At 39.6% G+C, this 14,914-nt stretch overlaps 1 protein-coding gene across 1 annotated transcript; it reads left to right on the plus strand.

The window, feature by feature from the left end:
* The first annotated feature begins 3,444 nt into the window (after positions 1–3,444).
* On the plus strand, positions 3,445–7,304 carry LOC144250724 (lipocalin Cav p 2.0101-like). Its single transcript, XM_077793674.1, has 5 exons — positions 3,445–3,659; positions 4,737–4,807; positions 5,991–6,101; positions 7,036–7,137; positions 7,285–7,304. Exons 1-5 carry the CDS (start codon positions 3,445–3,447, stop codon positions 7,302–7,304), a joined length of 519 nt encoding a protein of 172 aa, XP_077649800.1.
* The last annotated feature ends 7,610 nt before the right edge of the window (positions 7,305–14,914 follow it).

Raw genomic sequence — 14,914 nt, forward strand, 5'->3', positions numbered from 1 at the left:
CAGAGGGTCTCATTATGATCAAAGAACCATCATCAGAAGGCACTGGCATATGTCATTGTCCCTTAGGAGGTTGATGAAATGCTAATGGCAGGAAAAACAAACTTTGTCCCCTTGAAAAGAAATCTCCCTTTAAGAGATGCATCTCCCTAATACAGATGCCTTGGAGGAGAAGGGGGGTGGGTGCTGCCAAACCTACAGAAGGGCAGTCAGCAGAGACAGAGCCAGGCAGGTGACATGTGTGCAGACAGGTGCCTGGGGACTTGGAAACTTTGGGCAAGAAAAGGGGCTGTGAATCCAGGAAACACAGACCAGGGCAGGAATCATCCACCGCTAGACATGAAGTCTCTGGGCTCTTCTCCACCATCCATGCTGCTCCTTGGAAGTTCACATTTCCTCTTTTTATATGGACATGATCCACACTGAGTTAGTACACACCCCAAGTGCCTCAGTATGGCTAAGTTATTCATTGGGGACACAAGTCCTGTGGGACAGATTTCAACATAGGAATTGGCCTGCAAGGAACTCAATGAAGCCCATGTCAGAAACTCCAACTTCTCTCTAATAAAGGGCTTAAATACTTTGATTGATTATCAGAGAGCTACATCATCTTCTATCTCTTGGGTAACTCACTGGGCCAGAAGGAGTTAACCTTTCATTGGATGGCTGGTTTCACTTGAGTAATATTAGGTGACATATCTTTATATGCTTTGGATGGACATAATGTTTTGATTTTCATGAATTTTTTTGTTCCCAGGGATCAAAACAAGGGAATCTTAACCTCTGAGCCACATTATTAGGACGTTTTGCATTTTACTTTGAGACAGAGCCTCAGTAACGTACTTCAAGTTCCACTACTAATTGAAGTAACCTAAGTCAAAGACATAAATGGCATTTTTACAAACCCAAAGTAAATATCATACTTAATGGAGGAAAACATGAAAGTATTTTCTTTCAGTTTAGAAAGCATAAAAGATTCTTCAGTGTCACTAATCCTATTTGATAGAGTCCTTGAAACATGAGCCATTGTGATCAGGCAAGAAAAGGAAATCAAAAGATATAATAGGGAAAAAAGAAGTTCAAAATCTCTGATTGCTGATGGTATTTTCATATTTAGAAGATGCAAAAATATCATCAGAATTTCTGTAGAGTTTATAAATGAGTTTAGCCAAGATAAAAGATACAAATCTGTTGAGAGCTGCAGCCAAAGCGGCCCCAGCAAACTTCCAGCTGATTGGCTCCTCTGCAGTGATGCTCATTGGGCTGTTTCCCCACCCTTTCAGACCACAGAGCTGCTCATTGGGGGACTCTTTTGGCTCCACTCATGCAACCCAGCCAATCGGCCTCAAGAGAGGGACCTAAGGGTTCCAGTTGAGTGTGCACACTGGAAGAGACGGTGGTGGCAGTTGGGCTCTAAGGGAATTCCTGGAAAGCTCGGGTGGTGTGGCGTGTGTTCTAAAAATAAAGTTTATTCCTGCTTGACAAGTGGCTCCTGAATTGTGCCCAGTCAGACTGTGGCACAAATTCAATATATATAAACTAATAGATGTCCTATACTGCCATAGTAATTCAACAGGCAAAGAAACATGGAAAACTTTTCCCATTCACAATAATCTCAAAAAATAAATACTTGAACATTATCTGTGCAAGTAGATAGAAGAGCTGTACAATGAAATTCATGGAACACTGGAAGATGAAATTGAAGAACTCTATAGAAATTTGAAGGTCCAATCATGTTCTTGTGTATTCCGATATTATTGTAAAAAAGTCCATTCTACTAAAAGCAATGTACAGATTCAGAGCACTCCCCAAGAAAATAAACGTTACATTCATCACAGAATTGGAAATATAAGTTTTCAATGCATTTGGAAGAATAAGAGACCCAGAGCAGGAAAATAAATAATAATCAAGATTATCAGATCAGGAGGCACCAAAATACCTGATCTGAAAATATACTACAGAGCAGTACACTAAAAAGAACCTGGGAATTCCACAACATGAGCAAGAAGACCTAAGAAATAGAACAGAGGACACTGAGACAAAGTCACATGAGCCTAGGCATCTGATGTCTGACATATTGACAAAAACAAGTTCTTGGGGAAGTGAGACTTGTCACGAGGGAAACTGGATAGGTATTTGTACAAAAATAAAATAGGACTCCTGTCCCTCACCATGCACAAAACTCATATCAAATTGGTTCAAAAATATAGCAAATAGACAAGAGACTTCCAAACTTCCAGAAGAAAACCAGGGTCAAAAATCCAACATACAGGATCCTCACAGGTACCATTGGTGTAGATCCTATAGCAAGTGCCCTGATTCTCTCAATGTGATTGGCTCTGGTTGATCTCTGTGGTGGTTGACCCAAGGGGAATTCAGCTGGATATCTTGAAAAACGATGAATCTCAAATATATATATCAAGAGGCCAGATTTGAATTATTATTATTATTACTTTTTTGTAATACCTTCTTAAATTTAAACATGGACTTGTTTGACAGATGCCTTGTTACCTTGAATTTGAGGTACAGGTACCGTAATCATATTGGGTTAGGCCACAGGGTACCAACTTTGATTTTAGAAGTAACTTTAAGCATTTAAACCAAAATGTTAAAGAAGTAATACAGGAGCTTGAATCTTCGATGAGAGCCATCAGAGGCAAAAAGGAAATAAACATTAATGTCCTTGGAGTCAATGACACGCTTTGTGCATGAGTCTTATATAAAAGTCAATTATCTGGGGGAACTTAAGCTTGGCTAATATTAATCTCATTAGTTCAATAACAGAAGATCCTGGACAGCCCATCCAAGCCAACCAGGAAACACTGAGCAGACATAAGGTTCATGATGAAAAACAATGGATCCATTGCTGCTCATGCCAACCATCAATACTATATAAAGAGGCACCAAACTCGTTCTCTTCAATCGCTCATCTACCCTGATCTCCTGAAGGACAGGAAGACAGATTGCATCAAGATGAAGACCTTTCTGCTCGCTCTCGGATTTGCTCTGATTTCTGCTTCATCCCAGGTCGACCCAGCAGAGGTATCTGGATGGGCTGATCTTTGGGGTGATCTCTTCCTCGCTCCTTCTTTCTCTCTTTCTCCCCAAATATCTCAATTTTAAGTGACATGGGATTTTAGGAGCATCTGAGTCCACATATATCTCTAATCATGAGATGATCTTTCTTTACTTCTGAATTCTTATTCTTTCTGTGACTATCACATTCCTCCTGAAGTAAGTAAGTTAATAAAATGTTAAGGTGACACAGTGTCACCTACTAGTTCCCAAACACTTGGTGCTGATGCTTAGCTGTTTCAGAGCCTCTGAATTCAATGCTCCCTATGAGAATCTGACCTTATCTGATGGGATTCTTCCTCTGGAGAGCAGAGCTTGCTTGGCTACCTCCTGACTGGGTTTGTTGTTTTCTACTGAGCTAAACCAGCTGTCATGGTTCTAATAAGTGTGGATGAGAGACAAGAAGGAGGAGCCAGTAGCCATTCCCAGGGGACTTTTCCTTTGCAGATCACTGGGGACTGGCGTACCATTTTCAAGGGAGCCGATAACGTAGAGAAGATTAGTGAAGATGCAGATATGAGACTCCATTTACGTCACCTTGAATGTATTGATGGATGTGAGAAGTTAGCCATCACCTTCTACTTGAAGTAAGTGAAAATTGTCCCCATGTTAAGGAACTAAAGAGTTCACTTCCTATATGGGCTGGGCTCCAATCCATGGTGAGATGTCTTGATGATGCTTATAGAATTGAGTCTTCTGACCTCTCTCGTGTATGTGTGTTCTTGCTTGTGAGGAAGCTGGACATCAACAGGAGCACCCTAGAGACTCACCACTAGTGGTGTTTTCTTGAAGGATATTGTGGTTTTGAGATCCTGTTGTACCACGTTTCTTACATAGAGACCCCGAGAAAGTGAGTAAAGACTCTTCCATTGGAATCCTGAGCTGAGTGCAAAGGTCCATGTGACCCCAGCATGTGTGTTGGACTCTTTCCATTTTCTGTCTATTGCAAATAGACTGCATCCATTAGCTTTAAGGATGAATTCAAAGAGCAGGATGTACACATTTATCCATGACAATCATGATTCTCCAGCTGACATTTGCTATGATGATATTGAAACAATCGATATATATTTGACATGGAAGTTAATATTTGTAGGATGATTAGTATTATGTGGATATTGGGATAGTGAGGCAAATATTTAAAATCTATATAAAATATACATGGAACATATAGGTGTATATAGAATGTCTCATGTTCATGGGTCAAATTGAAATCATTGCACACAAGAAAGACTCAATCGTTACACCAATGCCAAAGTGTGTATAAATAAACTGCTATGCCGGTCCTTGAAATAACTTCACAAATATGACAATTACATCCTGAAAGACTTGAATATGCTTTAACCAAGACCCAGGAGAAATTAAAAATGAGAAATCATTCATAGGAAGCAGAGTCTGTTACAATTCAGACCATGAGTTTCAACATCAATTGGTCATTGAAGTTTCCAAAGATGCATCTCTTAGAATGCTGATGACAAAAAAAAAAAAAAAAAAAAATTGAAAAGATCTTATGGAACCAAATACCTCCTGATAAATGATTATTGATGAAGGTGAAGGTGAGTTGAATTTTGAGATATCTGTATTGGGTCTTCTTCAAGCCCAATGCAAAATTTTTTGCAAGAATAGATGAGGAAAAAGAAACCTTCTCTTGGTTTGTTTTTAAGGTCCAACGGGAACTGTCAGAAGGTCTCAGGGGTCGCCACAAAAGGACCTCATGATGTTTATGAAGGCGAGTGTAAGTATTTGCTCTAATGTGGACTGCATGGCCCAAGCCCTGAGCAGTGTTCATATTTGTGGTCTTGGTGGGCACACACATCAGGGGGTCTGGACACTCGCCACCATTAGCAAACTTCTCCTTCCTCATCAACCTTGGAAAGGCTAGTGAACATGTGACCATTGGAGTCACCAGAGTGTTCGAATAAGGGGTGTTGGTATTAATGATGTGTCAGAAGGAAACCCTTTTATATACCTCATGAGGTTCTCTGCATGGAAAGCTGTTGAACATTTGTACAAAATTAGCCTTTTTCTCTGACAGATATGATCACTCTTTCTTTTCATTGAACAAATGATCTGAATATTAAAAAGATGTGTAATAGACATATTATCAAGGATTTATGATCCGACAGTCTGAAATCCCAAAAAGTAAGAATGAGAAGAGTGAAAATAACAGAGAAATATTTCCACTAAATTCAATCAAATTTGAACTTCAGAAAAAGGCAACACAAAAAAATAATAGAGACTTCTATATGTTTGCTTTGATATAACAAATTTTCAAAAACAAATGCTATAATATTGAAAGACCAATTGCCTACATGTTTCAATTGATGGAGACAAAAATGTCCCATGTGGTATTCTAGTCTTGATCAGAGAACATCTATTTCTCTGAGAGAGAGAAAGAGAGAGAGAGAGAGAGAGAGAGAGAGAGAGAGAGAGAGGGTGAGTTAGAGAGATTTAGCTCTTTCTATGCTTAAAGTTGAAAAGTTGAATGTTATATATTGATTTGAGTTGGGTGGAATTACATGATAATATTGCTTAGACTGCATAATTGGTTCAGAAAATTGCTGAGGATTTGAAAATTGGTTCTGTGGGATGAGTTAGAAAATGTGAGCTCCCAACCTACCATGATTCTGCAGATCCTGCAACCAGGATCTTGGCTCTCAGGAAACCAGTTGCCATCCGTGAACGCCTAGGCAAATCCAAGGATGGGGACTCTACCCTGTTTAGACGGGGACATGGAATTGTTGGCCTCTCTCTGCAGCTTCTGTGCCTGATTCTAACTCAGGACGTGGAACATTAGTGAAACAGAGATTTTTGGGGAAAAAGGGTCCATGATAGTGTGTTACCAGCAACTCACACTAAATGACTTTTTAAGAAAGGTGATAATTTAGAGTTTTAAAGTGTTTCTTTTTCAATGACAGATGCAGGACAAAATTTCTTCCGAATCGAGTACTTCTCCAATGGTATCATAATATTTTATAATATACATGTGGATGGAAAAGGCAAGGTTACTCATATAACTAATGTTAGTGGTAAGTATAAGTGACATTTACCCTTTGAAGCACATCATAGTAATTTCTTTTTTCTTTCTTATTTTTTTTGAAGTTGAATTCAGATTATATGCCTACACTTGTGAATATGCAATGCTGAACCAATTGTTATAGAATATTATAAAGCACCAATGAATAATATGGAAAAATACTTATGTATATTAAAATTCAAATTAATTTCACTCATTTCAGTATTAATGACCATACTGATCTCGACCATCAACCCTTCATCTTATCATAATTGTTTGAATGCTTTCAAAACTTAACATTACTCAAGAACACCACTCATCACATATGATACTCCATTCCTTCCAGGGATTGAGACATTTGTGTCTTGCCTCAGAGCAAGAAAAAGCTGAATTTGAACATTTGAGGTCATAGATATACCTTTGAAATTGATGCAGCTTGAAACTTATTTTATCAAAGATTAAAAAAAAAACCTTCTTTTTTGTTGTTTTTTTTTTCTTTTTGTTTGTTTTGCTTTTGCTTTGCATTAGCAGAGACGACCATGCTAAGGTGCTAGTTGAAAAGTTCAGATCAACACCACCCCTCTTCTGATATTGAATATTGGATGAATTGTCCAGAATACTGGGGCACTAACTGTAGAACGTAGACAGAGTTGAAATGAGAAACCGCAGTACAGAATATTTCCCAAAGCTTAGGCCCTGGAATTGATCTGGAAAATGCAAAAATACTAGGCAGACTTGAATTCACACAATAAAGGGTCTTGAAAGTCCTCAGTAGTCCTAATAATTATACATGATATGATTTCCATAAGTGGAATTTACCCACGTTCCCATGTCACCCATGAATGACCTGGAAGTACTCTTAGTTGGTGGGATCAACTGGTCTACCTGGGACCCAGAGGACGCTTTTTAACAGAAACCTCTTCCATGCTATCCCCTATAAAACTCAGCTAAGGAAAACAGGCTGACTGAAGAACAGAAGAAGAAGTTTGAAGAGCTGACAGTGGCATTGAAGATTCCAAAGGAGAACATAAGAAATATTATTGAAACTGGTAAAGTCACTTTCCCTGTTCCTGTAGTAATCTGAAATGAAGCAGAGGAGAGGGAGCTTCATTCATATCTTCTATTTGCAAAATGCAAATCATTACACATTGAGCAACCACAGTGATCTAGACTTTCCCTTCCCTTCTCTTTCACAGATGACTGTCCTGCTGCCTAAGGATCTTGCCTGATGAACAGATACTTGAGGTTTGTACAATCTGACATTTTGTCCTGTTGGGTATTTTTCCCCTTATGATACTTGGCATATGTGTGAATGAGTGAAATGGTCCCTCCTTCAGGGTTACAGATAATTAAATGTGTTTGAAACATGGATAAAACAGCATCCCTTTAGTTTTCAGAATGGGTTCTTTTACTGGGTGACAGTGGGAGAGATTTTTGTGAAGCCATGGAGAATGGAATAGTATTAACATTGGTGAATTCATTACTTTGCAATAGCAAAATCTTCAACATTACTGAAGGAGATTTCTCGAAAGCTTTCAGATTTTGGAGGGAATGGTAATAGAGAATTAACCCAGGAAAAATCTACCACTGAGGTACATCTCTACCACATCTCATTCTTTATTTTCACATGGCCTCAAAGACTTAGAAGCTGGCCTTGAACTTGAGATCTTCCTGCTCTTGACACAGTCTCTGAATCCTGGGATTAGAAGGATGCACCATTGGTCCTGGCACAAAAAAAAAAAAAAAATCATGTGTTGCACACATGCACATGCACCTTAGGGTCCCTCAAAGCAAGAAGTGACCTTGAAAGAGTAGACTTTCCTATGAAAGTGACCCCTGTAAAACCCATACATGAATATGTAAGTTCCATGAGAAGAGTTATCTGTGAGCATTCCTGCACTCCACTACCCAGGATTGGATTTTTCCTTTGCACTCTCCAATATCATGCCAATAAGATCAGGTTGGCAATATTTTAATTTCTTTTGCTTTTGATTCCTACAGATACTAATGAGATCAGGAATGTTTGCAACATCATCTTCTCAAGGTCTCAGAGATCATCTCTAGGAAGATAAAATTATGCCCCCCTTTTATTGAAATGGTAATTTCTACTTTTCTGTAAAGGGCCAAACTCTGTCTAAGGGATTTCTTGTCAGTTCTCTTCTATATTTTTCCTGCTATTCCTGTGTTCCAAATTGATTAATAAATTTGACCTTATATGCACCACCATGCATCTTCAGATAAGTTTATGAGAATTTCAATGCACAGAAATATCTACTGAAATATCTACTCTGGTGCAATATTCAACAGTGGGTCTACATAAGACAGGAGACTATTTTAGTTAAGGATGATTGTGTAATGACTGTGGAACGTATCATGAGTACATAGGAAGAGATGGGCTGCAACATCACACAGATGTGAGTGTGTTATTGTTTAGATGTGAAAGGACCCGAAAAGCTCATGTGAGACAATGGAATGATGTTCAGAGGTGAAATTATTGGGTATGAGTGTTGTGATCTAATCAGTGGATTAATCCACTTGAATGGACATACTGGGTGGTGGCTGGGCATGTGGGGTGTGACTGGAGGATGGGGTCCCTGTGCTGTGCCGTGGGGTTTCTATCCTGTCTCTGGTGAGCAGAGCTCTCTCTGCTTCCTGGTACCCTGCCCTAAGTGGCTATCTTCCTGCAGGCCCTTCTGCCATTTTGTTCTGCCACCCACTGGGCCAGAGCCATGGAGTTGGCCCACAATGAGGCCAAATCAAAATTTGAACTGAACCTATGAAACTATAAGCCTAAATAAAAATTCTCCTTCTCTAAAATTGTACTTGTAATGTCTTTGTATCAAAACAGTGAAAACCCTTACTAAAAGTGTTCTTTTATGATGTAACAGAATTTTTTTTTTATCAGACGTTACTTAAGAGGCCAGGCTATTTATCAAGACTGTGCTTAAAAATGAAAAAAAAAGAAAATAATAAAATGAGAGAGGCTTACAACATGGAATAAAATGTTTCTTCTAATATGAATGAGAGTTAAGGGTCTGTTTGGCCTGAAAAATGTCGGTTTTCATAATTCTGACAATATTTAAATATTTTTGTGGTTCAGGTGCATGAATGTACTGCAGGGGTTGGGAGTGAGTTTCAGATATGTCCCCAAGAATCAGGATTAGAGATAGTTCCTTCTGGGTTATTGTGTTGATATATATTATGAAAGAAAGATGGAGAAGATGAGAGGGAGAGGGAGAGGGAGAGGGAGAGGGAGAGAGAGAGAGAGAGAGAGAGAGAGAGAGAGAGAGAGAGAGAGAGAGAGAGAGAGAGAGAGAGAGCGCTAGGCAGACTCCAATAACTGAAGACGGGTCCCTGGGGATTTGGAAACCTTGGTGGAAGAGTAGGGTGCTCTGATTCAGGAAACAGAGAGGAGAGCGAGAGCTCCAATCAACAAGGAATCTGATACTTGAAGGGCTCAAATAGTAAGATCAACTCAGTTATTCACTTGGACTGCTTATCAGGAGAATGGGGAAAATCCAAAGGAAATTTACACTCTTAGAAATTTGGTTGCTACAAGGCTCAGAAAATGCAGAGAAGTTCATTCTGCCCAGAGGTGAATATTATTGGTACTCAGACATCAGCTCTCAAGTCTCTGTGGAGATAAAAACAAAGGACCAGTGTATTTTAGCTGTTGACAGGATCCTCACAATTGCCCTTGGTGGAGATTCTATAGCAAGTGTCCTAATACTTTCAGAGTGATTGGCTGTGGTTGATCTAATGTTGTTGTTGACCCAGGGACAATTCAACTAGATCACTTGAAATAGCATTGGTCTAAAATAAACAAAACAAAACAAAAAAAATCATAAATTGGCAAGAGTCTAGCATTTGCATTTGCATTATCATTATCATTTTTTTGTGATATATTCTTAAATTTAAACTTTGACTTGTCCCAGGTGTATTTTGCCTTCCAGAAAATAGAGAAACATTTCACATCATGCCCTAATGTGATTCCCTTCTAAAACTTTCAAACTCTCTCTCTCTCTCTCTCTCTCTCTCTCTCTCTCTTTCCTTTTTTTTTTTTTGCATTAGCAGAGATGAGCATGCTAATATGCTGTGTGGAAAGCTCAGATCAACACCACTCCTCTTGTGCTATTGAATATTGGATAAACGATCCAGAATCCTGGGGCATAGACTCTAGAATGTAGATAGACTTGAAAGGAGAAGGCACAGTATAAAATAATTTCCAAAGCTTAGCCCCTGATAATACCAAAACATTAGGCAGGATTGAGTTCACACAATAAAGGATCTTGAATGTCCTCAGTTGTCCTAAGAATTACAGGATGATACGATTTCCATAAGTTGAATTTACCCACGTTCCCATATCATTCATAAATGACTGGAAGTAATATGAGTCAGAGCATGGAGATGGTGGGATCAACTGGTCTACCTCAGACCCAGAGGAAGCTTTCTAACAGAAACTTGTTCCACATTATCCCACATGCAAAACAGCTCGGGAAGACAATTGGAGTGAAGATGTGCAAAACAAGTTTGAAAAGCTGACAGTGGAAAATAACATTCCAAAGGAAAACATAAGACATGTTATTGAAACAGGTAAAGTCACTTTCCCTGTTCCTGTATTGTATTCTGAAATTAACCAAAGGACAGGGAGCTTGATTCATATCTTCCATTTGCAAAATTTAAATCCTTAGACATTGAGCAACCCCACTGATCTAGATTTTTCCTTTCCTTCTCTTTCCCAGATAACTGTCCTGATGTCTAAGGACCTTGCCTGATGAGCAGACACTTGAGGTTTATACTTCCTGACATTTGTTCTGTTAGGTATTTTTCCCCTTATGATACTTGGCATATGTATGAATGAATGAAATGTTCCCTCCTTCGGGTTACAGATGAGTATATGTGTTGAAAACATGGAACAAACAACACTCTATTAATTTTCAGAGTGGGGTTCTTAAGTTGGGAGAAAGTGGGAGAGCTTTCTGTGAAGCCATGGAGAATGGAATATCCTTAACATTGGTGAGTTCCAGTGTAAATAAACTACCCTGCTTGGAAAATCTTCTAGAACCCTAGAGGAGATTTCTCAAAGACTACTGTTTTGGATGTGGGGATCTATGGGTTAAACCCAGGGACTCTCTACCCCTGAGTTACATCTCCATCCCATCTTACTCTATTCTGACATCTCATCCAAGATTCAGAAACTCACCTTGAACTGGAGATCCCCATCCATTAGCCTGCTGAGTTATTGAGATTACAACCATGCACCATTTCTTCAGGCACAAAATTTATAATTTGTTGCACACATACACATGCCCTTTAGGATGTTTCAAAGCAAGGGTGACCTTGGAAATGTAGATTTTCTTATGAAAATGATCCCTGTGGAAACCATACATGAACAGACAAGGTCCAGAGAGAAGAGCTGTGTGTGAGCGGTCCTGCACTCCACTACCCAAAAGTGGATCTTTCCTTTTCATTCAAAGACTACCCAATGTCATGCAACTGAGATCAGCTTGGTGATACTTTATTTTTTTTAAAATATTCACAGATCCTAATGAGATCAGATATGTTTGCAACATCATTTTCTAAAGGACGTCAGAATCATCCACATGATGATAAAAGACTCTCTGTTTAAAATTATGATTTCATCATTTCTGAGAAGGAGCAAACTGTGTCTTGCTCTGGGTCATTGCCAAGTAGGAATGACGCATCGATAGTTCCTTGCCAGCGTACCCCATGTTAAATGGACTTGCCTTGGAAATTTGCTGTGACCTTGCATGTGTGTTTGAGAAAGGTGACCCTGCTCAAAGACCAGCTCGGATCCGGGTTTAGAGATCATCAGGTTTGAGGAAGTTTCCCTCTCCTTGAGTTTAAGGCGTTCCCGGTTTAAGACAAGTTTAGGGCATTCCTGGTCTGAGACAATACAGGTTTTAGGGAAGTTGGAGGTTGAAGATTATTGCTGCTGGGATTAGGGTGTTCCTGCTGCTTGTTCCCCTTGACTTCTCGTGAGATTCAAATGGGATTTGGAAAAAAGCCTCGTGGAGTAGGTGATTTGGGGCGGCGGCTTATTGGAGATTTGACCAGAACGTGTTTGTAGATGGTCGGTGTGAGTTCGGGAATAAAGAATTGCTTTTTGGATCTACAAAGCTGTGAGTGGCTCGTGATTCAGTGTCAAGCCAAGACATTGGCATTTGGTGGTCCGTAGGTGGAACGACTGAAACTTGGAGGTGAGTAAAATTGCTCGCCCCTGAGGGAAGGCGAGAGAATGGGTGACCATTTCAAAAAACAATATGTTCTTGTTTTGATTTATTTTGTTTTTATTTCAAGCTGCCTATCCCTAGAAATTTCTCAGGCAAACTGGGAAAAATGGTTGGCTCAAGGTTTGAAGTTTGTTAGCCCCGAGAAAGAGAAAATTGATACAGCGTATTTTTTTTTCAGTTTTTGTTTCATTCAGTTGCGGTTTTGTTTTGTGTTATCTTATTGGGTTGCGTTATCTTTATAGAAGATTAGAAATTAGTAAAAAAGAAACCAAAAAGGTGTTAAGTAAATTGTTAGAGATTCAGACCATGGAGAAAGACATTTTAGATCAAGCAAAAGAGAAGGTCTCTCAAGCTAGTCAGACAGAGGAAGAAAATTTAAAGGAAAAGGGGTTATTAGGAAAAAGGCCACAACAAGAGGCTATTACTAACTCTGTTTTATTATGAGAGGGCGTAATTCAACCAACAGCCCCACAGATGGAGACAGCTGAGTGGCCCTCAAACCCCGTAGTTGATAAGTGGGATCCTGAGACAGGACCTCAAAGATTAGCATGCCCTGTATTTGAACAGGTAGGAGGGCAGCAAATTCACTGTGCTTTAGAATTTAAAACAGTGAAGCAGTTAAAGGAGGCTGTAACAACCTATGGTCCTCAAGCTCCCTTCACGGTAAGCATGGTGGAGTCCATTATGAACTTGGACATGACGCCAGCAGATTGGGCTAGCATGTGTAAATCTGTACTAAATGGAGGACAATATTTGTTATGGAAGGTTGCCAATGAGGAATTTTGCACGGAGACATCTAGGCGAAATGCAGCAGCTGGTTACCCTCAAAGAAATCTAGATATGTTGTTAGGAAAAGGACCTTAAGAGGATCAACGGCAACAAATTGAATATGATCCTGCTATATATGCACAAATTGCTGCAGACGCAGTTAGGGCATGGAAGACTTTACAAGGACATGGAGATTTACAAGGTCAGCTATCTAATGTAATACAGAGACCTAGTGAATTTTATGCTGACTTTGTAGATAGGCTTATTCAAACTGCTGCCAAAATTTTGGGGGATACAGAACAAGCAATGCCATTAATAAAACAACTGGCTTATGACCAAGCAAATCGTTGCTGCAGAGAGGTTATTAGGCCATGGAGACATGAAGATTTAAACACATATATTAAATTATGTAGAGATATTAATGAACAAGGGCATGTCTTGGCAGCTGCAGTACAAGAGGCTTTAGATGCCAGGCCAGAAACATGCTATAATTGTGAACAAACAGGACATTTTAAAAGGAGTTGCCCCATAAGAGGAGGGTTTAACAAAACTAGAAATCAAAGGAATAGAATACCGGGTATTTGCCCACGATGCTGTAGAGGGAGACATTGGGCTAATGAATGCCGTTCTCAAACCACTACAGAAGGTACTCCCTTATCAAAAAATGGACAAGGATCAGGTATTTACCCACGATATCGTGGAGAAAGGCATCAGGCTTCATTGCCAAAAAACGGACTGGGGGGCCCAATGCTCCGGGGCCCAAAACCACAAATATATGGGGCAGTGGAGGAACCCAGCAACACCATCAGGGTGGTGCCCAGGACACACTGTCCATTAAATCCCTCATCAGACAAACCCGAGGGAGCACAGGGTTGGATATCTGTGCCTCTGCCACAGCAGTATTAACTCCAGAGATGGGTGTTCAAATCATTCCTACAGGAGTAAAAGGACCTCTTCCCCAAGGAACAGTAGGCTTATTATTCGGATGTAGTTCATCTACATTAAATGACTTATGATAAGTCCTGGGGTAATTGATCCCGATTATGTAGGTGAAATAAAAATTATAGCTAGTTCTCCAGGAGGTATATCAGTAATTTCACCTGGAGATAGAATAGCACAGTTGTTAATAATACCCAGCCTACATAATAAGTTCTCTAGTCATAATGTAGAAAGAGGTTCCAGGGGATTAGGCTCCACAGGTGTAGTTTGGGCTATATTGTCTTTAAATTTAGATTCTCGCCCAATGCTAAAACTAAATATTCAGGGTCATGAATTTAATGGTCTGCTAGACACAAATGCTGACCTTAGCATCATATGTCTTCAAGAATGGCCAAAACATTGGCCATTACAACAAGCCACTCAAACGCTTCAAGGCCTAGGAGTGGCGACTAATCCCCATAGAAGTGCTATGGTATTAGATTGGAAGGATCTTGAAGGATGTGAAGGAACTATACAGCCATATGTTTTGGATCACCTTCCTATTAATTTATGGGGACGAGATGTGCTAGATCAACTAGGTTTGATGTTAACAAATAACATCAATACTAATGCACCCACTACTAGGGCTAGACAAGGTATTAGGAAAGAAAAAAGATTAGGAAAACAAGAACAAGGTATAGCAGCACCAATTCAAATAGATCAAGGAATAGACAGACATGGGTTGGATTTTCAGAAAGGGCCACTGAGACAATCAAAATTACTTGGAAATCAGAAAGACCAGTGTGGGTTCCTCAGTGGCCCCTGACTAAAGAAAAGATACAAGTAGCCCAAGATCTGGTCAAACAACAATTAGCGGAAGGACATT

The sequence above is a fragment of the Urocitellus parryii genome, chromosome X (genome assembly GCF_045843805.1).
Source record: "Urocitellus parryii isolate mUroPar1 chromosome X, mUroPar1.hap1, whole genome shotgun sequence".
NCBI lineage: Eukaryota > Metazoa > Chordata > Mammalia > Rodentia > Sciuridae > Urocitellus > Urocitellus parryii.